This window comes from Stegodyphus dumicola, chromosome 2, assembly GCF_044657685.1.
Source record: "Stegodyphus dumicola isolate Sdum_Otavi_A_Nest chromosome 2, ASM4465768v1".
NCBI lineage: Eukaryota > Metazoa > Arthropoda > Arachnida > Araneae > Eresidae > Stegodyphus > Stegodyphus dumicola.
Window position 1 is genome coordinate 185,156,812 of NC_140769.1, and position 26,139 is coordinate 185,182,950.

General features: G+C 33.0%; 2 protein-coding genes across 7 annotated transcripts in view; one reads left to right on the plus strand and one right to left on the minus strand.

Annotated features, from left to right (window-relative positions):
• Positions 1 to 7,144, plus strand: part of LOC118180378 (KICSTOR subunit 2-like) — a 69,439-nt gene extending 62,295 nt beyond the window's left edge. For 5 of the 6 annotated variants that reach the window (XM_035349497.2, XM_035349483.2, XM_035349477.2 and 2 more), the window contains 2 exons: positions 30 to 143; positions 6,419 to 7,144. In XM_035349497.2, the coding sequence (XP_035205388.1) occupies positions 30 to 143; positions 6,419 to 6,622 (318 nt within the window). In that variant the 3' untranslated portion in view covers positions 6,623 to 7,144. Of the gene's footprint in view, positions 1 to 29; positions 144 to 5,011; positions 6,387 to 6,418 lie in introns of those variants that run through there. The other variant, XM_035349489.2, reaches the window with a different exon arrangement.
• LOC118180419 (epidermal retinol dehydrogenase 2-like) overlaps positions 7,095 to 26,139 on the minus strand; it is a 69,220-nt gene continuing 50,175 nt past the window's right edge. The window contains exons 2-4 of the mRNA XM_035349527.2: positions 23,570 to 23,814; positions 18,781 to 18,900; positions 7,095 to 11,345 (exon numbers count right to left, since the gene is read on the minus strand). Coding sequence (XP_035205418.1) covers positions 11,237 to 11,345; positions 18,781 to 18,900; positions 23,570 to 23,814 — 474 coding nt within the window. The 3' untranslated portion in view covers positions 7,095 to 11,236. The remainder of the gene's footprint in view (positions 11,346 to 18,780; positions 18,901 to 23,569; positions 23,815 to 26,139) is intronic.

The window sequence follows — 26,139 nt, forward strand, 5'->3', positions numbered from 1 at the left end:
ATTTATCTATGTAAATATTTATGTTTCAGAATTGTTTTACCCAAGAAAAACATTTATCTCATTGGCCAAGTGTTGTTATGATAATAAATAATAAAGAAAAAGAAATGCGCAACACAGATAATCCAGTTTCTGTTTATGACTCAGTAAGTATATATAGAAATGTTTCCTGTGTAATGTCATAATACGTATATGAAAATGAATTTGTCCTGTTTTTGAAAGCTGTGTTAACACTTTATTTATACAGTGTAAAATTAAGTCAAAATTCTTCTTTGTCCCCATTTTTTTCCCTCTGATTAAAAAAATTAACAAAACAAACTGATATTTGAATATGTAGCAAAAGAATATTGTTTGGTTTGTTTCATTGCTAGTAATAGGACTGTCTAAATCGCCCTTCCTTTATTTAAAATGGAGATATAACAAGACTTTTGCTTTAAATTTCATTTTTATTAGTAAGAACCTCAGGTTGGAAAATGTCATTAAACTTACGTTAATATTTTACAGGTATTATAGTAGTTCTGAATGGAATCAAATACAAATCTTACCTTATTTGATATGTGGAAATTTTGGAATGACAACAAACTGGATTTTAATTCTTCAAAATCATATGATAGTTTTTTTAACGACTAATAAGCATTTGCATTCATATCATCCCCAGATTTATTTTAAGGATCAGCCTTTTTCATGTGTTAAATATCCAAGTACTTAGGTTTTGTCATGGACCAGAAGATTTTGAGTAAGGGACCTATCATGGATCTGGTTAAAAAGAGGCATGAGTCTCAATATTCTTCTATTTATTTCTGATAGAGTTTGGGGTGCTGATGCTACAACCTTTAGGACAGCATATATTGCCTTTTTAAGACTTATCCTCAAATATGGGTTTCCAGTATATTTCAGTGCCTCCTTTACTAACTGTCAAAAATTTGAGTGAGTTCATTTGGGTTGTAGCTCATATCATAATGGGTTTAAGAAATAGCTGTCCAAACAAAATAGTACTTTCTGAAGCAAATCTTCAACTGCCGTGAAGTAGAATAAACTTAAACCTGGTGAAATATTTCAATAAATTAAAAAGCTATAAAATTTAAAATTGAGCTTCTGTATATCTTTGTGAATGAATCAGTAATCAGTGATTAAAAAAATATTCCTTTTTAATCACTGATTACTGATCCATTCAATCTATTCAGTCAAATAGAGAAAATGAATGTTATCTTCCATTTGATGAAGCCTATCTAACCGATTTGCCCTTCGCCCAGCAGAGAACTTTCCAAGTATGTTGTCACACAGAGCTTATATCTAATACAAACAAGAATTTTCAGGTCCCTGACTACATACTCTTGAGGCTATAGTATTTCAAGAGATGCCATTAGGATATACACTGTTGACAGCTTGGTCATACTGGAAGTGGTTTTCATTGAAGTGGAGAATTATACTATTGAGTTTCAAATATATGCATTGTCAGTGTAATTTGTATGTATCATCTAATTGTATGCATCATCAGTAATCCAGATGATTGCTTGATTTTCAGGAGTGAATTAATTGCTATAAATGAAGGATTGGAGGCCATTTCATGATTTTGGCATCTGTAGTACCTGGATCTTTATAGCCAACTGCAGCTCCATTCTGCATTTACAAAGGTGGAATTAAGTTAAATACCATGTGGGTATTCAAATACTCGATAAGTACCTGGCAAAGATTAAAGATATCTATTTTCAGTGGATCCCTTCTCATGTAAATGTATCTGTTAATGGAGTCTCAATAACTGGCTGAAATGGGCACTAACACAACAATGACTACTGATTATTCTGTTAGTTTTCCAGAGGTTTTCTCTGTAAGGAAAAACAAGGATAGATAAAGCATGACTGGTTCATCCCTTCAGCCCGTTATTATTCAGGTTGAAAACATCCTGATGCCTTGGAGTTTGGGTGAGAGACAAAATGAAACAGCTTTTTCTGAACTCAATAGTGGTAATTTAATTTTTTTTTTTTTTTTTTTTTTTACATGGTTGCAATATTATTCCAACTTTGTAATAAGGGCAAAACAAGTCATGCATGCTCCCAAATATATTCTTAATTTTTTGCATTTTGCAATTGAGGATATCGTTACGCTTTCAGTTTTGGTGCTCGACTTTGCCAGGACGCTAGCCTTTTGGAGTAGGTCTAGCTGGGGCTAGATTTTGAGGGCTTGGCAATAACAACAAGAACAACAGGTAATATAATGACATCACATGAAGGATATCTATTGGATTACAAAAGGAAATCTGGATTTTGTCTCACATATCTTTTTATTTTATTATAAACATGTAAATCCATCCAGAAATTAAAGATAATTCATATATTAAGTAGCAGTTAAATATAGACTTTCACAAAATTAATTGTGTGTGTATAAAAGCCAGATATTTGATACATTTTATAAATGTCCAGAAGGTTGGAAGACAGGGTTAAAAAAGTGACCCAGGAATCTGGTAAACTTATTTGTGAATGAAAGCTGAAAAACTAGTGCGGTCTCAAAGAAGCAGAATGCATATTGTATATATTGTGCAAACATAAAAAAAAAAAAAAAGTTTTCTGCAGTGGTTGCTTTATCTTCAGTAATAGTATATAAAGAACTATAGTTCAGTTGTATATAATAATCTTTGCTGGGAGTTCATATTAGTCTTCACTGACAATGCATATATTTTTAGTGATGGGTGTCTTAACTGTACTGATGTATTTTTATCAAATATTTTTGAGTGCTTTTGACCTTGATATTAGGATTGTGCATCAAAATTACTTTTGATAACCTTAAGAATTGTCAAAGTGTCTGGAGTTGCTGCCTGTTGATGATTCTGTTCTATAATATATTATTTAGATATAATAAATTCAAGTTTTTGTTATCGCATCAATCAGTCATTCTAAAAGTACATGAATTAAACTTGCAATAATGTCATGGAAGGTATATAATCAAAAGTTTTCTTTGTTATCAGTGAATATGTGTGATAACAAGCCAATTCAAAATTAAAGGAAAACTCAGGCTTAAAATATTTGAAAAGATCTAGATATATAAAATCTAAAGCAATAACATTAATTTTTTTCAATATTTCTCCCCAGATTTGATCATTTCAGTCATTACTTTTATTGCAGAAAAATTTTTTAAAAAATATTTCTAGAGAATATAAAATTCTGTAAAACTATGATTGTGTATGAAAAATCTGCAAAGAAATTAATAATGTTTAAAAAGTATACACAGAACTGCATCAAATGGCAAGTTAATACTGTTGCATTAAAGTGGTGTCAGTTAAAAATGGGCCACTTTTTTTTTTTTTTTCCGCCAGTTCTCACAAAGTATTAAATTATAAAATAATAATAGAGTTCAAAAGAATAAAAAAATTAATTCTGTGAAAAGTATTTTTTTTTAATTTTGTAACTAAGAATATTTTACACATAAATAAAAAATATCAAAGCGAAACGAAATACTATGTAAACAGGTGGCATAAAATTACAAATATCATTCAATATTGCAGAAAAGTTTTGAGTTTTTGAATATAATTGACACTACATAAATTCTATTAAATACGATTATAAATGGTGGCAAGCAGTGTCCCACTGACATTTATTTTTCCTGCCCCCCAACCAGTGCATAGTTTGGGTATGGCATCCAGTTTCAGAGTCTACAAAATTATAGCTGTGATTCACAGTGAAATGTTCATACCCAGCATTTCTTAGTTCTTTTTGCTTATATCCTTTCCAGCAGTCTGAAAATATAATGCTACCATCTGCTATGTTTACTTGAATGGCAGTCACCCATGTCATAGCACAACGATCAGGAATGGTGACCAGAAAACATTCTTTCCTTTCCCTGCATAAACCATCGAATACCAATTGTTCCAGAAGAATACATTCAACGTTGTTTTTCCTTCTTGTAAAAAGACTTTTCTCTATTTCTATGATTTTGTTGGTTCCACTGATTTTAATTATTTTATGAGACATCAAAATATTTGCACATACCTCCCTCAAGTAGTTATTGCAATCTACTGTCATATTATGGCTCATTTCTAATTGAAGTTCTCAAAATTCAATCGATGTCAATTATTGATACCACAGATAGATGAAACGAACGGCATCGAGGAAAGTAAGATGTGAGGCTTAAAACCATGTTTTGGTTTTCAGTCCTTTTTTTGGGGGAGGGGTCACAGCAAGAACATATGTCACAACGCCATATAGGAGCTTTGTTTGAGTCATAATTTAACGTCATCGGATGATTTTTGAAAACAAAGTCTGTTGCTATGAATTATTCCTTTATTCTGAAAGAATCTTATGGCAGCTTTTTTGTTATTAGGTAACTGCCAAATTGTGTAATCCATCGTACTAAAAAAATGGCGAAATATGGCAAAAAATAACCAGTGATGATATTTCAAACGAAAATTAGAACTCTCGTGATACGATATTTTAAAAGTAAGTAAAAAATATTCAGAATAACGAGTGACGATATTTCAAATGAAAACAAGAATTCTAGAGCCAAGACATTCGGCGTGGTTGTTGGCACATTTTTAACTGACAGCGCTCTAACAGAATTGTACTGGCAAGTTTAACATGTAATTATGAAAAGAAAAGTAAATAGATATAACAATTTACAGCTCTTTAATAGCATCAGCATTCAATTCAGAAACTGAGATTAAAATGTATATATTTGAAAATAAGTTTAAACATGTGAAACATTTAGGTATAAAATACAAATGGATTTCTCCAAGACTATAATAAATGGTAAAATTCAACTATTAGATTTTGGCCGTTTGGAGTTGCAATTGGCAGCTTCCTTGTCCAAAATATACTTTACATATTATATGGACATAGTTTTTTTGGTAAACTGAAATTATTTAGAGTTCAGAAATGTATGGTTTTGGAAGTTGTTTGGAATGGATATTAAACTGGAGTATTTTCAAAAAGAAATAAGTTTTGTTTTAATTATGTGAAGTCCGTTATGTAAATATAATATTGCTATTGAATTACTAATGTATTTTCATATGAATTTGTTTCAGAGAATGAATGCTACATACTTTTTGTCCAAAATTGAATATAAAATGACATTAGTAGTAATTTTTGAGAGCAAAAAGACAGACAGAGATACACATATTCATCAGTTTATGTACTCTCTTTGTTCTAAACTGAGGGGCAACAAGATATTTCAAAGTTTGAAACCAGGATCGAAGTGATGTGAAATATTAATTATGTGATTATATGTTGTACAAAATATATATCAGCTATTATTTGTATGTTTTTCAAAGCAAAATAATTAATATATATATTAGATTATTTTCTGCAGAATAAGGAAAACCTGAATTTTAATGCAGTAATTTTGAAATTTTCTATTTACCAAGTGCTTGAAAATAATCATATCATATTTCAGTTAAAATATGGAAGGATTAGGAATTAATTAGCTTTTATGGGACACTTTTCTATGTTATCAATAAATTTTTCACTTGAAAATATAAAACAAACTTATATACATAAACATATTTAGATGTTTTGAATTTTAGTTATTCTTGTTTGTGTTAGTGTGTGCTTATAATAACTTTATTTAAGTAAAAAATTATAGTTCATAGTAACTTGCTAATGAAGAATAATCAGAACCTCTTATTAAATCTTATTGACAATGTGTGATTTGTTATGAAAGAAAAATATTGAAATCAAAAGTAAAATTAATCTTTAAAAAGTTGATTAAGTGCTGAATTTCTTTTGATAGCGGAGACATGTTTGTCATCATATATTATATATGGAATATAATTTTCAAATTTTTTCTTTTGTTTTTAACTTAGATCTGTTTATTAATTATTAAATAATTTAAAATTTAAAACATTTAAGTATGTGCTAAAAAGTCAAAATGTGTATTATTTGTTAAACTTTTATTTATTGTGATGCATTGTATATTACAGATGCATCCTAAAGTATCACTGTATATAAATTTTTATATATGAGCTGAAAATCTATTAAGCTTTGCTTAAAATTGTGCATAATTAAATGTATATAAAGGTGTTATATTTGATGTATAAAATAAATAAATGGATAAAACCTATAAAATGTTATGTATATGTTCATGTAAAGTCTGTGAAATTAATTTTATAAAATAAAATTGTCTTTAAGAGAAGTATGAAAATATTTAATGTTGAGAATAATGAAGAGCTTTTTATATCTTCATACATATTTCTGTTTAAAATATTTGTATAGGAAGACATAAGAATATAAAATTTCCTTTTTAAAATCTTTGACCTCATTATTATGTAGTATCTTTTTCTTCTTTTCCCTTCCTTTCTTTTGGTTGTATTTTCTCTTAAAACTAGTTTGAATTGAATAATGTGTAACATCACATATCCCCCCTAGCTTTTTAACACAAGGTTCTGAAAATTTTTAAAATATTTTCCTAATTTTTCATTTTTTATACTGTACAGTTCAAACATGTGTATCAGGCACTGCTGCATAAAGAGCCAGCATTGGTCAATCATGAGGGTGTACTTCTTCCTGTTGAAGGATTTCCCATAAAGATGGTTATCTTCATGGAACCTTCAACAACCAACCAGATCTTGAAAAGGCCCTCATGGACTTCTTTGCATCCAAGACTCCTATGTTTTACTGTGATGGCATCACACACCTAGTAGCCACTCATTGGCAAAAGGCACTGAATGCCGACGGTGATTACTTTGAGGATTAGGAGGGATTATTATTTTTTTTCTTACTTTTTCTTTCTGACTGTCCAAAATGGCAAGAACTTTTTTGGTTTTTGGTTACCTTGTACAAAGTTCTTCTCTCTGAGAGTTAGTTTATTGGTAAATTATGAAATACCACTGTTTTATCATTTTAATTTTTATTGTGTGTATTCAATTTGTATTTGCATTAGCATTTCATACATTTTATTTTCCTTTGCATTAATGATTAGAAACGTATTTTGTGCAGATTCTTTATTAAGCAACTGAGTGGATCAAGTGTTCTCACACTTAAGGAACTTTCCAAACATGTAATTTCACCTTACTTCTGTTATTTACATTTTAGTTAGTTTCATCTTTGTAAAAGAAAATTCATTTATCTCTGAGATGTCTGAAAACCATTTGTTTTACAAAATGACATAAAGCATGTATGACACATTTTTATTTACATTAAAAATTATAAAAAATACATAATTGTATTCAGTAACTGCATATTTACATAGCAAAGCTGCATTGTTTATAGTACATGCAATTATTCTTTTGAAACTGAATATTTATTTAGCAGAAAAGATGGCTGTATAGTGTTTGCTACTAGTATGCTTCAATAACATTATTTATACAATAGCAAAATGAACTTCTTATTGTATTTAATGCCTGTAATATAAAAAAAAATAATTATATTTGATTCCTTTTATTACATTAACTTCATGAAAGATTAGTAAGTGCTTTACATACCTCCATGCATATATTAGTAACGAAATTCAACATGTATTTCTAAAGAGAATATTTTGAACATAAGAACCTAGGCTGTGTATAAAAATGTTACTATGATACATCTTTGTTTTTTGCTTAAAAATATACTTTTTTAGGAATATAATTCCAAACATCATTACAAAAAAAAAAAAAAAAAAAAAAAAAAAAAATCTGTTGGAAATTGTTTTTTAAATACATGAAACAGTATCATAATTGTATCAGTAAGCATTAAAAATATTGCTAGGTAAAAAAAAAAAAGTACATTGAATGTTGGTTTTACAACTGAAACTGTAGGAGAAGTATTTCAAAAATACTTATAATAATTGCAATCAGTTATTTTAAATAAATTTATTTGAACAAAATGACAGATCGCTAAATCAGTGGTTCTCAACTTGTTTTGGCCTATGCACCCCTTTCACCAGTGCTAGAACGCCATCCCTTCCTTCTTTTCGAAACCTGAAAAATATATACAATGGTACATAGAATTTACCTACCTAGAATGGTATTTAGAATAAGCCCAACTTATGTACTTCTTGTATGCTTGGTATACTTGTTGTTAAGATGTAAAAATTTTTGTATGGCACTCGAGTTTGATAGTTTGTATGGTACAGGACTGTACATGCTATCCTTGTTTACCTCTTTCGAGAAAATGCTAATACTAATTTTGCATAAAAACACAATAATAAATATATGGTAACATCTGATGCCAAATCTTTGATAAACTAATGGATGTTAAAAATTTTACAGAGAATTATCATCTTAACAAAGCTCAAACAAGCTGTAACAGTATTGTTTAGAATGACCAAACAATGTTACATATCTGAAACATCCTGAGCAGAAAGAAGAAATTAAGTTCTTTGGATAGATTTTTAATAAATATTAGATCTGGTGATTCTGAAACAGGTCCAAGTAGGGACCTGATAAAAGAAAAGAAATAAATAAATTTGTTAAATCTTCTTTTATATACAGTACACAGAACAAAGTCCAAGATCCACAAACATTAGGACTGTGGTGATTCTGAATTTTGGAAATTTCCAAATTTTAGATTGCAAGTTTAAATCTAGTAAGATGACATGACAGCACTGGGATTTCATTTATTGTTTAAGTCAGGTAGAAAAATGTTAAGCCCTCTCTTTACAGCATCAGAGCAGGTGCAACTGGTGTGGCTACAACCAGATGTAAGAATTCAGGGGTGGCAACACTTTTAGAAGTTATAGGAGCACCAACCAACAAAAATCAGGGATGGTTGAATTTTTAAAATTTAAGAAAAGTGCTCGGCAGCAGAATTTATTACCCGCAAAGATTGCTGCAGTCAGCAAAATGTGTAGCCCTGGTCTCCCCCCTCTTATCACCACTCAAGGGTCTAAAGTGTGAGCTTGTCCAATATCAATACAACATTAATCAATGCATTGTTACTGGCCACTGTGCTATTCCCTAGCCAGCAGGTGTTTAAGAGTGACATGCAGGAATTTCAATCAGTCCACTGAAAAATCACATAATGGCACACCTGCTTCCTTTTGTTACTATATTTTCTTCCTAGACTTTGTAAAGGAAAATTTTCTTTAATTTATTTATTTTTGGGGAGAAGGGATTCTGAATATTGGATACCTGGATTTTGCACTTTGTACTGTAAATTTCACCCTCTCTATTTGTATTTTAATACTGAGCAGTATTATAATAATAGCAATAGGATTTTTTTAAATATAAGAACAGATTAATTATTTTCCCTTTATTTCTTATTAAAAAAGTTCATCAGGTGTACATCTAGTTGGTTAAAGACCAAAGATCTGTAACAGATTGATGACATATATCTTAGTACCACAGTATATACATTTATTTAGATTTAGATTATAGATGAAGATGGAAAATGATTTAGGAGAGATAGGAATGGATTTAGATAAAGATGAAAAACGTTTCTAATATTCATAAAGTTAAAGATTGACCACTTCCTTCTACCCCAAAACCATGAAACTCCATTCCGGGAGAATTCCCTCCCTGGTTAAGAACCGCTGCTCTAAATGTTAATTGAAGTCTGCATGCATTTTTTTTCCCACATTGTTATGTCAGGCAGTTACTACTCAAATTAAGCACAATTCTTTAAGGATTATTGTTAGTTTATAAATAATAGTAATCTCTATCTTGTATTGGTGGAAATAGTGAAATATCAATGCTTGTTCAGAGGATTTATTAGAATAATTTATGTAAAAGCTCACTCAAGAATCTCTTACATGTAACTAAAAAAAAAATTTGTTTAACTAAAAGGAATTATAAAATTTTAATTTTTAGAACTTCCTTTTAAAATTTGCATTAATTAAACATAATATGCAATACTAACTTTAACATTATTATGTTAAAAGATAAGGTGAAAGTATATCCAGCATAGAAGCCATAAAGTTTTACCCCAATCTAAGTCATTTCTCATTATCACCATATCAACCAGTTACAACCGTCATTGCTTTTCAGTCAACTGTTTTCCATTTACTCATTCAAGATAATATGCAATATTTAATGTAATATTTGCATTTTTTCTTGTACAAAAATATATATTTTAAAGTACAGTTAACCCTTGAACAACTGGAGGTTAGGAGCAGTGGCAGCCAGTACTGATGAAAATCCACATATAACTTTTGATTCTAGAGAAGCTGAACTATGGCACCATGCTGTTGACTAGAAATATTAACAATCAGTTAATATATATTTTGTTTTATTAATATTATCTCCTATATTATATTTTTATGCAGTAAAAAAAGATAGAAACAGTATTCTTATATACAGTAGGCATTGCTTAATGTAATTGGGTTTGTTCATGATTATTTTGATAACAATAAGGATAAAAAAAATATCAGTGGAATGTAACTAATTTAATATAACCACAAAAACTTAGTTTCACAGCATTTTTAATTAGGGATAATAGTCATTAATAATTGATAGTCTGTAAATGGAGCTGGTCACAGAGGTAAACAGTTAGACTTTATCCCTTAGCCTCAGATCATAACGCCTTTTGCTAAAATTCATGATAAAAATCATTAAACAGAATAAAATGAGTGTTTTCTGAACAGGATATTTGTAAAAATGGACATCAAAACAACTGAAGAAATATTTTGTGGCAAAAAAGCAATGTTATCTAGAATTCCACTGCATTACACAGTTTATTCCAGTCAGTCTTAGTTATTTTGTTAATGTTTGCCTTAAATCGAAATCAAGCTGCTTAGTGACTTACTTGGCGATATTCCTATGCCATTTGACAATTTCTGTATTCTAATTCTATCTTATTTGGCTTCTTTACTTCAGATTAAAATATTTTGATAACATTAACTGAATTATTGATCACAATAAGCGATAAATTTTTCATGGTTTCGTATACAAATAGGCAGGACTTCGATAATTTGATAACAATTAATTCATCTTACAGAGTCTTAGGAGAGAATTTTTACAACCATTTTGAAAGATGTTTGTAAGTGATAATTAGTGAAAAGTGGCAGTACAACTAGCATATCACAACTTGCTTTCTTTAAAATATCATTTGTATATTGAGAGAAATTTAGATTAAATTTTTTGCTTGATTTTATGTGGTCTGTACCCGTTATTACAGGCTCAAAACTATACAATAAGAAGAGTAATATTTTCTTTACATTTTCTGATATATTTTAGTGAGGAGGGGGACTTTACATGCAAGTAAAACTTCGTAATACAAAACTGCACCGTTCAAGGATCAACTGTATAAATTTTAAACCATGCTATAAATAGCTGGATTTAAGAATTATTTTTATATTTGATCGTGGTTGATAACAAAGACTTGGTGTTCACTTTGTTTTAATGTGATGTTTTTGCCGTCATATTCATCCTTCCCTGGAAAGTGTCCATGACATGTAGAAGTCCACATTCTTTCGCCAGCCGTTTAAATATGAAATCGGGGAGTAGTCTAGAAAAGAAAAAACATTTTTTAGATTACATTTAAATGTTTCAAGTTTCATTAAACTCTGCTGTTCGAAAAGCATGTGAAAAAGTTACATGCATGAAACTTGCAATAATTACATTTGTTTAAAATATGCATTAGCATTTCTGTGTACAATGCAGAATAATGTAGTTTGTATTGTAGTGCAAATGGGGTTAAAGCATGTGTTGACTTTTTGGCATGAATCACATTGAGCAAAGAAGCGTGTATTTCTTTGATCAAAAACAGATTTCTGTCACGCAATGAACCTTATTGGTTAGATTTTTAACCCTCTGGCTTCACTGTTGTCTTTTATTCAGATGGTTTTCAATCTTCCAGCAGTGGCGTAAGTAGAGCTCGTGGGCCCCTAAGCAAAAAATATTTCTGAGTTTTCATTCCCAAAGAATTACAGCACTTTTTTAAAAAAAAAGGTCAAAGGTTTTTCACAGATAATGATTTTGCTATAGACTGGATAAATTGTAAGATTTATTTATGTTAATTGACCAGTTATTTTATGGTCCGAAACCGTACTGTCACTTCTCTTTTTTCCCTTTCTTGCCAGAATGCAAATTAGCTCTCGTGTATTTAAGCGAGGGTTTGAGATTGTTTAGACAGAGCATGTTCTGCCTGCTGAAGACCACATTACTAGTTTTTATTCTAAGTTAAGCTGTCCTATCTATGATGTTGCTTTATTCTTCTCGATAGTGCTGTCATGCCAGTGTAAGCTGAAGAGCCAACTTCCGCGTTTAAATATTTCTGCATAGGCTTTGGCTGATAAATACTTAGGTTTAGTTTTAATTTAAAATTCTACTTATGAATTCATGCCATAAATGCTGGCTGATTTGCAAGCACCAGATGTACTTTCTGTTCAACTTACTTAGTTTTAAATAAAATGGTCTTTCACCTCTTTTATTTAAGGTCTGTTTCATCTTAGACATATCGATAAGTCGTTTGCACGTTTATTGGAGGATATGCCACAAGTTACATTTAATTACAGGCACATATTCTACAAATTTATTAAGCAATATAAACACATGCTTGTAAATTACCAAGGTGGAAAATGCTTTATAAAATTTTTCTGAAAAAAAACTTATTGAGTTTTTTCTTTTCTGTTTCTCTGTATTTAGGTCAACAAAGAGTGAAAATCGGAGCCTCTTTGTTCGTTGTCTCTGTTGGAGTTTCCTCGGGTGGTTTTTAATTTGCTTTGGGGTCAGAATTTTATGGCATTTTCCTTTCATCAGGGATGTATCGCAGATACTTAAATGAATTTGTAGAAGAAAGAAGCATGCCATGTAAAATACAGAATTAAAAGAAAACATGCAAAATATAGGGTTGAGAGAAGAAGTCCTTAGCAGATTTTACATAAAATATTATCTTGTATGAATTTCGCACCGTTCTAAGGTTTATGTGGTGAAGTGGTCTTGTCAGGGTACGCCGTCTTCCAGGCGAACAGTTGCTCCTCCTCTTCTGTACAGCAGGTCACACACAGGCTGGTGGCAGCAGTATTATGTTTTGGGGGGCGGTTCTGGTACTAGTTCAGATGATGATTTGCCTAAAACTAAAGGAGATCAAACAATCCGCAAACGGAATCAAAGAACAAATTTTAAGAAAATTAGTAATCAGACTGAAATCTCACCACAAATGCCACTATTTCATGAAACCACTTCTAGTGACCAATGCTACGAATGTAGTAATCAGTGAACAGTCGGATAATCCGAATAATGATAATATGGATACTAGCCCTCCGGCTAATGAAAACTCAGATAAAACTAACATGAATAATCAAACGCAAAACACCAGTGACGTTAAAAGAGACAAAAATGACCTGGAAGGAAATTAACACTATATTTCATCAACAAAAACTCAAGTTTTACGGCGTGCAGATACCAGATGGTATAAAGGTTATGGCTGAAACCCCCCAACGACTATAGAGCGATAGTCAAAATTCTCAAAGATTAAAGGGATTGAACACAACTCGTATATCCTACCAGAGGATAGATATTTAAAAGTTGTCTTAAGAGGTCACACGAGTAAAACTGATATTGATAACATAAAGGTTGACTTAGAAAGTCTGAACTATCAAATTAAGGATATTAAACAAATGACTAGAAGGCAAAATGGGGAGGTTACCAAAATACCATTATTCTTAATTTCGCTTCCAAAAACGGAAGAGTCCAAGAAAATATTTAATCAACGCTTCCTTTGCGATATGAAGGTAAAATTTAAAGAGTATTTAGGTAGTCAAGGACCACTGCAATGTTTTCGTTGTCTGGGGTTCAATCATACCCAAGCCGGTTGCAATTACGCCTCCAAATGTGTTAGATGTGGTAATGAACATTATGTTAAAGACTCTCCTGATCGTAATAACAATGATAAACCATTGTTTTGTGTAAACTGCGGAGGTTCTCACACTTCCAGTTTTAGGGGGTGTGAGAAGTTTCCTAAGCGTAAACCCGAAAAAGTAAATACCTACTCTAGCCGAATTATCGAAAATAAATCGTACTCGCAGGCCCTTTCTACGGGTCTTTACTCTGATATTTTAAGTGAAGCAAAGAAGGTCTTCACTGATTTAGCGGAACTCGTTTCCGTCATCAACAGTGCTGGGTTTCAAATTTCTCAGCAAGTTAAAGTAATTAAGCAAACCAGTCAAGAAATAGGTAAAAAACTAATACTGATAATGGGACAATTTTTAGACCCTTAAGAGCTCCTATTAAAGTGATGACTTGGAACGCGTGCAACGTTCAATACAAAATCCCGGAGCTTGTGGACTTTTTAATGAATTACGATATCGACGATCATGATAACTGAAACTTATGCTACGTCGAGTCTAAGACTGACTATCCCAAATTATAGATGTTATATATGTGATCGTTTGAGTCACCGAGGTGGGGGGTCGCCATTTATGTCTGGAACTCCCTACAGTCCTGTATGATTACTGATGAGCGTCACAATGGACATGAGCTGGTCACTGTGTCAGTACTCCTACCCTACTATGGTGCAGTCTATTTTAATTCTATGTACAACCCACCACAGAATACGCTAGATATCAATTATCTGGCCAAGATCTTAGATACGAACAAGCAAGTTCTTCTTGCGGGGTATCTAAATGCTAAAAATTCAGAGTGGTGCTGTAGAAAAACGAACAGAAATGGACAGAAACTACTAGAATTCATCATCAACAACTACCCGATCAATTTTTACTCCCCGAGCAAATACACGTACTTGCCACATAACCCGCGGAGAGGTGGTATCTTAGACTTATGTCTACCACTTTATTCCCCCTTCAATCTTGGGGTTCTTCAGAAGCTCAATTCTGACCACTGCCCGGTTTTTGCAAACCTAGGCATTAGTAAGGATATCGAGGAGGATCTCATTAATACCACGAATTGGAAATTATTCCATAATCTACTTAATGACTGTCAGACTAGTATGCACCGACTCCAGACGCCACGTGACATTGGCTCTGCTTTTAATCAACTGACCACGGATATTCAAACTGCATATAAAAATGCCACCAGGAAAATACCTAGGCAGCAGATCGCTGACAGGTTGCTAAGGCAGATAAGGGATCTTATCAAGGATAGAAATACGTTAAGAAAAAGGTTTCATATCACGTGGGACCCTAATACTAAAAAGCAGATTAATAGACTAAATAAGGAGATTAAGAAGCAAATTACTCATCACCGTAAAGAGCTTTGGGACGAGAAAATCACAGGCTTTAAAACGAGCCCAGTAACGCGTTCTGGTCGTTTGTGAAAAGATTAAAGAGCAAGCCCACGGTTAATAAGCCAATTTGTGTGGAGCACCGAGTTGCTCTTAATAATAAGGACAAGACTAATATTTTTGCTGATCATATTGAGAAGCAATTCCTCCCTAACAACATTCCTAGTAACCAAGAGTTCTGGACCGAGGTCAGCTCCTATGTTACAGACTGGACAAATTCACCTCCTGTGCAAAATCATCTTGAGCTCACTTCGACACGAAAAATTTTAGACATTATCAGGAAACTCAGAAACAGGAAGGCGCCTATGTGACAATTCAAATAACGTTGCGCTCAAGTGGCTTCCCTTAAATATCATAACTAGGTACACAGGCATTCTGAACGCATGCCTCTATAACAGTTACTTTCCTAAAACTTGGAAGACCGCCAAGATGGTTGCAATCCTGAAACCGGCTAAAGATCAGACAAAACCTGAAAGGTACAGGCCCTTTAGCCTGCTCCCTAGCATGGGAAAGATTTTAGAACGTATTATCCTTACCAGGATTCAGCCCCATCTCAATAAACTTCCACTAGAGCAATTTGGATTTAGAAAAACCCTTTCTACAACTAAACAAGTTCATTGGTAGTGCGCTGCACAACAAGTGGTATGTAGCCTTGCTCATGCTAGACGTGGCGAAGGCACTCGACCGCGTCTATTTCAGGGCCCGTTTTATATTTGTTCTACGTGTCGGATCTACCTATGGATAACATGGATCAAAACTTTTTTATGGATTGCTATGCGGACGACACAGCACTTGCTGTCAAGTCTGATCGCCAAATTTCGCAATTTCTAAGCTCCAGAGCTTTATGCCACAGTTAGAGATTTGGTGCTCTAAATGGAGAATCGCTATAAATGCTGAGAAATCTAACCTCATTATCATTAAGAAGAAAAGAATGAACACCCATCTTGCTAAACAACTGAAACTTTTCGGGACTGTTGTGCCTATTGTAAACAAGGCCACGTACCTTGATATCAAGTATAGCTCCAACTTTCAGTGGAAAAATCACATAAATTATGTTAGAAGCAAGATGTTGTGGGTAATACAAAGCCTCACTCCCCTTCTTTCTCCGGATTCTAAGCGGGACTTACCACGCAAAAGACATATTTACATTTCGATCATTCGACCCAATTTTGCCTATGCGTCACCTGCCTGGGCTTCTGTCCATAAAACAGAATTAAATAAATTACAGGTAACACAGAACAAGTTACTCGGAATGATGACAGGGCTTACTCCTTTGTTTCAAATCAGACGCTACATAAGGATTTAAAACTCGAGACAGTGGAAGAGTATTTGCATAAAATGAATGCGAATTTCTTCAAAAATGCGCAGGACTGTAATCACATGGGCGACTTAAATGTGTTTAAGTATATTGTTTTTGAGGAAGATTTTAATTATAAACCGCTCGCGGCCCACCTCACTCGGGACTCGAATTTTCCCACTTAATTACTTTCACCGTCTTGTATATATGTTATATTTTTCCTTATGTATTTCATATTGTAAACTTGTATTTCAATTTGTCGTATTTATTGGAATTTGTATTTTATTTTACATTGCATACTGTGTCACATATTGTATATAGCGTCGTATCTAGATATGTTATTCTCATCGTAATTTTAAATTATGTTTTATGTTATTTGCGTTGACTTGTCTTTGTTTTTCTATGTTTCAACGCAAACATACACCATAGTTTACTTCACTGCTCCTGAATCTGGCTTTTCTTCGGCTCTGTGATGCATGGTCACGCCCCTTTTACCACCTTAATGATTTTACCGACTCGTCATGAATGCTTATCGTCATGTGTCCACTGGGCTTTGCTTCAAGAGTCGGACACATCGCGCCTTGCGCGATATTCCGGTAGTACTGGCGCGGATAAGGATAAGGATCATGGACGGTTCTGGGACCCGTAGTTGTGTAGAACAAACCACGAAAGCTGCAGACTATGTGAACGTAACTGCAGATCAGTTGCACCCTTACATGGCGTCTGTCTTCCCAACTGGAAATGGAATCTTCCAGCAGGACAAGGTTCGAATTATGTTGGAATGGTTCGAGGAACATAAATATGAATTCCAATTAACGTCCTGGCCACCTAATTCGCCAGATCTTAACCAGATAGAGCACATTTAGGATGCCCTGGAGTGGCAGCTCAGAGCTTAAACGCCATCATGTCGGAATATCTTGACTTTGTGTGACCACTGCTTAAACATTTGGTACATCCTCTCTCCAGTCATCTATCAAGAACTTGTGGCATTCATGCCAAGGCAAGTTGTACCTGTTTTGCAGGCCAAAGGTCGCGCAACGCATTATTGAGTAGGTGGTCATAATATTTTGGCTCTTCAATGTTTTTTGTCAAATTTTAAATGCTAGGTGGGCATCTTTAAATGAATGTTTTGAACTAAAATTTCGCAGTATTAATTTTAATTTCCTATACATTTATCAGAAATAGATAAAAAAGATCTACGGAAACATTGCAACAGTTTGGGGGAAAGAAATCCAAAGATATATGCATTTAAAGATATTTAAAAAGATAATTTTAAAACTCAAATTCCTTTTTACATTCTACTGTTAATTACATCTAGCGATTCATTTTCTAACTTGTCTTTTGACTTTGCCTGCTGGTGTTGCAAGCGGTGAAAGATCATTTTCCAAAATAAAATTAATTAAGACTTATTTACGTATGAATATGTCACAAAAAAGATTTGTGAAACTTACATTGATAGCGATGGAAACTTATGCATATAAAAGAAAAGATATAAAAGAAACAATTTTATTCATCTAAAATACAGTACAATAAAAAAAATGAGGTGTCAAAAGTTAGTGTTTAATTATTTATTTTTTGTTTTTATATTTGTTGTTTAATTAATTAATTTTTTACACATGCTTAACTAATTTTTTAATTAATTATTTTTGATTAAAATCCAATTTAATTGTTTAAAATAAGGTTTTGTTGTTTCATTTCTTCTAAACTCTCTTCTATCATTTATAGACAATGGAAATAAAAAAAAAAGTTATCTTGAACGGCACTTTTGTGAATTTGTAGCGGTGGGCGCCGAAGAGATTCTTTGCCCTACCATGATGTGTAGTGGAACTTGCTGTTCTGAGCTCTTAATCAATAGCAGAATATGGGGGGACAGCGTTATGAAAATTTCTTGCGTCAGTCGTAGGTGCTTGTTTCATGACTTCCTTATTGTTATTTTTCAATGAATTCTTAAATCAAGTTAGTTAAATTGTTATTTAACCATAACTGACTGTTGCTTTGACGAGTACTGTGCCATCTATCGATACATTCTGGAAGTATTTCTCCTTCTGCTAAGCAAAATTCCTTTAGTATACATTCAAGCCAAATTTTCAATCATTCTGACCGCTGATTCTTACTTTAACAGGTTTTGAAATCGGAATTTAAACTACATTCACCCTGTATAAAAGCTTCGAAATACGTAGTATAGCAATAAAATTAAAAACATCAATATGTTCAATAACAACAATATGTACAGATTCTTCAGTATTTTTTTTTTTTTCTTTTTTATTATTTTACTTATGGATTCCTTTACAGATGCATAAATAACTTTATGCATCTGTAAACGAATAAATAATGATAGCCAATTTTAGCCCCCCGAATTGCCAAAAAATAGGCTATTACCCAGAGTTACTGATGCATACTTACGCCTTCAAAATGATTATCAGCTTCAGTATCCCGGGAACGCAGATCACACCTTCTTTACCTTTTTGGACAGCTGATACAATCTTTTGTGCCACGTATTCTGGTGTCACTGAGACGTTTAACCTACAAAAAAGAAATTCACACAATTTTTTTTTTTATTAAAATCCTATCTTTCCTTTTAGAAGCAAATTTAATTTTTTAAATTAGGAATAATACAGTTATTTCGAATGCACACGGAAATGCATGACTAGATTTAAAAGGTAAAACTCTCAAGATTCGATATATTTTAGCTTCGATTGTTAAAAAGAAATTCTATTCTTCCTTTTTTTTTTTTTTTTTTTTTTTCTGTTATTTCAAATAAGCAGTTCCTAATTTATCTAGGTTTTCCAGTGTCACATAAATGTTGACGAAGTGGGAATATTCTGGAACCACTTAGTTTCAAATACTATACTTAAATGTTTCTAAATCCATTCTAAATTAGACTGCCACAAACTGGAGTTCCAACGTTAACTCATTCAGTTCTGCTGATGATTTTTTGGTAGCATGTTTAAAACGCTTTGCGCTTTCACCACGTCTGAAAATGGACTATGTGTAAAGTACAATGTTTGTTCGTTCGTTCTGGACGAGTATTGCCGCGTCCGATTTAGTAAATTTATTGCGTAGACTCATATTTATGCGCCAGACTTATCTACATAACATAGATAAGTCGTATATGGCGTATAAATAGGAGGTGGAAAATGGTAAGAGGGGGTGACCATCTGTCACAAGGCAAACGAAAGCAAGCAATAAAGCAATGGAGAGGCCTGACAGCGCGGGCTAAATCATAACATAAAATAGAGAAGTTCAAAATACATACAAAACTTAAAATAAGGTACATACAATTAAGTAGTGCATATATGCAGATAAACATAAGATGATACATTTAAAATAAAACAAGCGAAATTTACACAATATACGCAGAAAATATACAAAATACAATTATGAAATAAACTATGTGGGAAAGTTAGAATCGCGGGTGAGGAAAGCCGCGTGCGGACGTAAAGTGTTATCTTCTTCAAGAACTTCGTAGTTGAAAGTTATTTAAATGGTCACAGTTGATTGCACGGTCAAAGAAATTAGCGTTCATCTTGCAGAAATTCCTCAACACTTTCTAATTTTAAGTCTCTATGTAAGGTGTCATTTCAAATGGGCGTTGGTAATAGTACGGAGGAATTTATTCTGAATAATTTGCAACTGCGCGATGTCTTTTTTTGAGGCAGTTGCCCAGCGAGACATAAGAAAAGATGGGCCTTATCATAGCCGTGTAGATATGCCTTTTCTTATTCAAGTCGAGCTTTGAGTAGTTACCAAGCAAGTTATTTAGACTGTTACTAATAGCCACAGACTTCCTTTTATCATTCTTGATGTAATCAGTTTAAGTCAGTGATTTATTAAACGCTACACCGAGGTAAGTCGCCTTTTGCACAATCGGAATTTCTTCGTTGAAAAGGTACAATATTTTAAAAACTAAGGTATTTGGGTGTCTATGTCTAATGACCAGTAGCTGAAAATTATGCGCATTTATTGCAATTCTCCACTTTTGACACCACTCTTCAAGGTTGGGCAATATATTTTGCAGCTTTTGGATCGCATGATCTGGCTTAATGGACGAGACTTGATGGCGAAAGCCGTATCATCGGCACAACCTAAAAAGTGGTTATTGTCTAAGTGCTTTAGGTAAGTCAGAAGCATGGAAGAGATAAATTACGAGCCCTAAAATAGACCCTTGAGGGACATCGGCCCTGATACGCTTCTTGTCTGAGGAGCCATTTCCGATATTAACGTATTCCTGTCTTGAATGAAGGATCTAAGGAGAAGAATCATTTCTCTACTAAAATTCAGCTGGATGAATTTAAAAATGAGTCCCTCGTGCCAAACGCGGTCGAAGGCTTTCGCTACCATTTATATGCAGTAGAATACAAAAGATGTTATACTGGGGATAAAATACTTGGAATCGAGGTTTTGAAAATTACATAATACATGGAAAGAGAGTGAGTGAATTTAAATAACATTGAATGAAGTTAACTAAGTTAATTTGAGTGATTTGTCTCGGTAGCTAAACTGAGTTTAAGAAGTACAGCCAAATAAATAATTTCAGGAGAGTTTCTCAATAATTTTTAAGACTATTTTATTAGTCTAATTATGCAGCTACTTACTCGTTTATTTTTGTGCGATTATGGATTATTGATGTCACACTACACAATCAAAGCAGAAGCAAAAGACCTATATAGGACGGATCTATAGGATGGAAAACACCATGGTGCCATAAATCAGAAAACGATTGTTTTTTGTAATAAAGTGTTAATGTATGATTAGGAGGCTAACTTTTCAGATATTAAATTTAAAATAAGCTGGTGTAATGGAAGAAAAAGTTTCGTATCCAGAAATGACGCAAAACAAATAAAACGCACATTGTCTGGACTTCCAGGTCATTTTTCTTAACACATTTGTTTTTTAAGTTTGTGATAAAATTTTGTTCTTTAGAAATAAAGATTAGAAACAGGTAAACGCGTTCCTGCTAATCGACGACTTAATAAGAGCTTTTATTTACAATAGTGTGTGTGTGTGTGTGTATTTAATTATGGCAAAGCACACTAGGGCTATCTGCCTAAGGGGAGGGATGCCTTCGTGGAGGACTTTCTAAGGGAAACTGGCTCGTATACACGTTACACATGGGGAAAACCACGAAAACACCCATGCAGCCAGCCCGTTCGCGGGATTCGAACCTCGGGCCGAACTACCAGTGTTCAGCGACTTTACCGCTCGGCCGCTGGTGGGCTTTACAATAGTGTAAAAGCGTTCAGCAGTTCATAAAATAAGCAAAGCAACAACTTTGGCGTAGATTTAGTCAAGAACTCAATCGATATCAAGGGCAAATAAGTACAAGTCTCTTTTCATCAGGAGCAAATGATAAAGAGGAACCTGTAGCTGTTCATCATCGAAATCGATTGAGTTCTTGACTAAATTCGCGCCAAACACAAGGTTGTTGTTTTGCTTATTTTATATTTCACTTTGGCGTATGTCTCTTCTGTTTTGATTTTTTATCAGGAGTTGTTTTACCTTTACTCGCTAATAACGTTTTACAATACACCTAACTTTATATCGCAAGTGTGGTAAAAAAAAATAAATTCCCGAAACCTTCTATAATAAAGCTACTGCAAAATTCATAGCTGTACTTTCGTTGACGTGAATGAGGATATGTAAGTTATTGCATAAAGGCCTGAAGCCATAGTATTTGACATTATCCATTTGCTTTTAGTGCTTTCTTGGTGTATATAGTTAGGACATCCAGCTACGTAATCGGAATCTTAGCAAGGACATTGTTGTTTTTCCGTATTTCCTGCTCCGAAAAAAAAAAAAAAAAAAAAAGTGCAGTCTCTATAAATTTTAATTTTATTTAACAGTAAGCATTCATTTCTATGAACTGGTAACAAGAGCTATTTAAGAAAGGAAGCCTTATTAATACAGTCTGAAACCCTAGGTACAGCATTATTTCAGGAATACACATGAAATGTTTATGATCCGTGAGGAGAAATTTGTGATATCTGGTTCTTTTTATATATGAGCTATTTAGTAGCTCTGTTCAACAGTGTAGAATGGTTGATCAAAACATCAGTACTCGCGTATTCGTCGACATAATATTACTTTCTAAAAAATTCGGTGACAATTTTTGGCAAGCCAATAAAGCTTGACACATCTCCAAGTAACTGCGGTAGTAAAAACTATAACTGTTAAGTTTTGATTTCAAATAGAGGTAAATTCTACGCTCTCAGTGTCTTCAGATGGCCTAAAATACGCATAACGAATTATCGAGAGTGCCGAGCCATAAGGTCAGATTATAGGATTTTTACAGCATCTGATTTTTCATTTAAAAGAGGTTGAATGTTAGTATGGGAATAGTAAATGTCTTTGAAATCCTTCTGAAGAAACGCTTCGATATTTCACTGACTTCAGCGTCAGATTTAAATGGCATTAAACATTAGCTGTTTCTAATAATTACACGTTCTTTATGTTTCTTCCTCTTTTCTTCTAAAAACTAATAAACAGATTTAACGCTTCTTTTTAAAATTATTATTAGTGTCACCGTGTACAATGTTGTTGCTGTGTTTCAAGCGATAATAATAAAACAATAAAGATCCTAAGCAGTAAAACTGGGTAACAATGAAACCTTTTTCACTTTTGATAATACTCTTCTCTATCTTTTATTGACATATTTTATTGCATATAAGGCAATAAAATATGTTAAGTTATTGATCCTTAATAATAATTGAAACTGTTGATTTAATTATCCTTTATTTATTATAAGGGATATTTTGACGCTCGATAGCTTTGACACAGCAGCATAGATCCTAACAGCAGTGGAAGCAGAAAGCGGTCTTCCTCGCAAAATGGCGCGAGTTTTCTATTTATAGGAGCGGTTCCGTAATAGGCTAGAATGTTCTCGAAAGTACTGGTCTAGGAGGAAGATCCTGAAATTGCTAAAAGTTAAATTAAAGGTTGCTTGTTCGCATAGAGCAAGGCCATCGTGTTTTTTATATTTTACATCTGAACTTTTTATTTTTATATTTTTATAAGTATATATATTAAATGCCTTGTTCCAAAAATTTATATTTATATATATATATATACATAGAGATAAATATCAAATTCCATAATACTGTACTTTACTGGTAAGTTTGGAAATTATAACTCAAACAAAATAATGAAGAATTGTGCTCAATTATGAATCATAAGTTACAGAAATATTACTCACGGTTCTTTTGTCCCACTAAAAAGCCCAGAAGATATTAAAGTTGGGCAAACAGTGGTAATTTTTACGCCATCCAGACCTTCTTTAAACAGCTCTAGACTCAGAGTCTCGGCGAATCCAACTGCAGCAAATTTGCTTGCAACATAATCTGTCAGTTTTGCTAATCCAACAAAACCTACGAAGCTGGCCACTGACACAATATGGCCTTGGTTATCTATCACCATAGCTGGTAGAAAGGCCTTGCACATCTGAAAATAAAAAATAAGTACGTATATTTCTCAAACTTGTAAAAACCGAACTATGTTATTAGAATTTATGAAAGGTCCTTAAACTATATACCTCGGAACCGCGGAATTTCGCAAATCAAAACAAAAGTTCAGAAAGAAAATTATAATTTACTCAAACTAGTTGGCTAGTATTTATTAATTAAAAAATATAAAGATACATTAACTATTAGTTTTAAAACTTAACACGTGGTCATCATATATCAAAAAGAACGATGTGCAATGTTTTGCGAAACTAAACATTTTTCTAATGGAAAATGAATTGAATTCAGACGATAGTGTTAAAAATTATAATGAAATACATTTTTCAATTCAAGAAAATTATCAGAAATTTTTTCCTGAAGAAAAAGCTAAGTCAACCTGGATAAAAAATCCATTCGAGACCTACTATAAATCAGAAGGCTTGCCAATGAAGGAAAGGAAATAACTTACAGATATATCAACAGATTCGACATAAAAGCTAAATTTAAGCAACAATAGGTCTTAAATTTTTGGTTTCAAAGAATACCTAGAAGTTTCTCATGCAGTTATAAACATTTTAATACCATTCGGAACAACGTATTCAAGCGAATAATCTTTCTCAACGTATGTAGTAACAAAAACAAAATATAGAAATCATGAAATAATGAAATGCAGAATACGAAATGTGACTATGCAGATTAACATCAATAGAGGTAAACTTCGACACTTTGTGTAAAAATAAAAATGTGGGTCATTAAATTATAATGCAAGGGTAGGTGACATTTGGAGCACGAGTTAATGTTACTAATGAGTAAATTACATTAATTTTTTATTAAAATTTATTCATAAAAATATAATACTTTTCTTTGATTCATAAAAATATAATATTTTTCTGGCAACTAAAATTGTTCAATCATGAGCAACATCCCGCCTAATAGTGGAAAGGTGTTTTCACTCTGTTTGAAGCGCAAGAAACTACTTTGTCCCGAATGGTGACATGCTATCATTCCATGCATTTCTCTGTATAAAGTACGCTAGTTTCCTGTAATAACCGAATACAATTATTTCAAGTTTTACGCACGTGGGTTTGATTGCTTGGGCTTTGGTAAAGTACACAAGAGCTATATGCTTGAGGCAAAAGTTGCCTTTTTGAATGACTATCTAAAGGAAACTGTCTAATTTCCAAGTTGGAATCATGAAGAATTGGTTCTACATGGTTCTTACTGTTAAAATTTAAATTATTCGTGGGTTAAATAAATGACATAGTCCAGGTTGAACAATAAAATATGTTGGGAATATTTTGGTCACATGGAAACGAGCAACCACAGTAATGCACACCAGATAAGGAAAACACGACAGCAGCACTTCTGCTGCCAACTAACATTAAGTAAATGAATTGTATCATTAAATGAACACATATTAAGTTATACTAGGAAACACAATGTTTACATAGAAATAATTAAGAAAAACTAGTATCTAGGCTTCTTTCTGGAGTTTTAAGTCAAGTTTCTACACAGTTAGAACCACAATGGCTTATGTTCAGTCACAAACTTCGAAGGAGATCATTTTTACATGCAAGTCCTGATATAGTTCACAACACGTAAGAGTTTTTTCGAGGTCTGCTTAGTTAGGAGATCAGCGCTGGATGGCACATGATCAAATGCAATCACATTTTCTTTCACTAGGTCTCTCAGAAAATGAAATTTAATATCGATGTGCTTACTTCTTTCAGAAGTAACATGGTTCTTGGCTAGGAATATTGCTCCCTGGTTGTCGACTAGCACTTTTTGAGGTGAAGCAGCTAATTTACTACAGATTTCCTTTATCAAATTTTTAATCCATAGTATTTCCTTGGCAGTGTGACACATCGCCACATACTCTGCTTCTGTAGACGATAAAGCTGTTGTGGGTTGCTTCTTGCTCGACCATGAAATTGGAGCACCTGCGAGTAGCATTATATAACCACTGTAAGATTTACGGTCAGTTCTATCACCTCCCCAGTCAGCATCTGAGTAGACTTGAAGTGGTTCATCTGTCTTCTGGAATCTGAACTTTCTGTGTCGTGTTCCCTTTATTTATCTTAGAATGTGCTTCACACCTCTCCAGTGTTTTTCAGTGTGTTTTTCATTAAACTGGCTCATGTAGGTGAAAGTATAAGCCATGTCTGGGCGAGTACCACAAGTTAGATAAAGGAGACTTTCTATAGCTTGTCTGTAAGGGATTTCCTTGCTGTTTTCTTTGATTTCCTCCCGCTGCTGTTCATCTGCCTTCTTATATTTTATGCTGGGGTCCAATGGCATGGGTGCACATTTTGCTTCAGTCATTTTA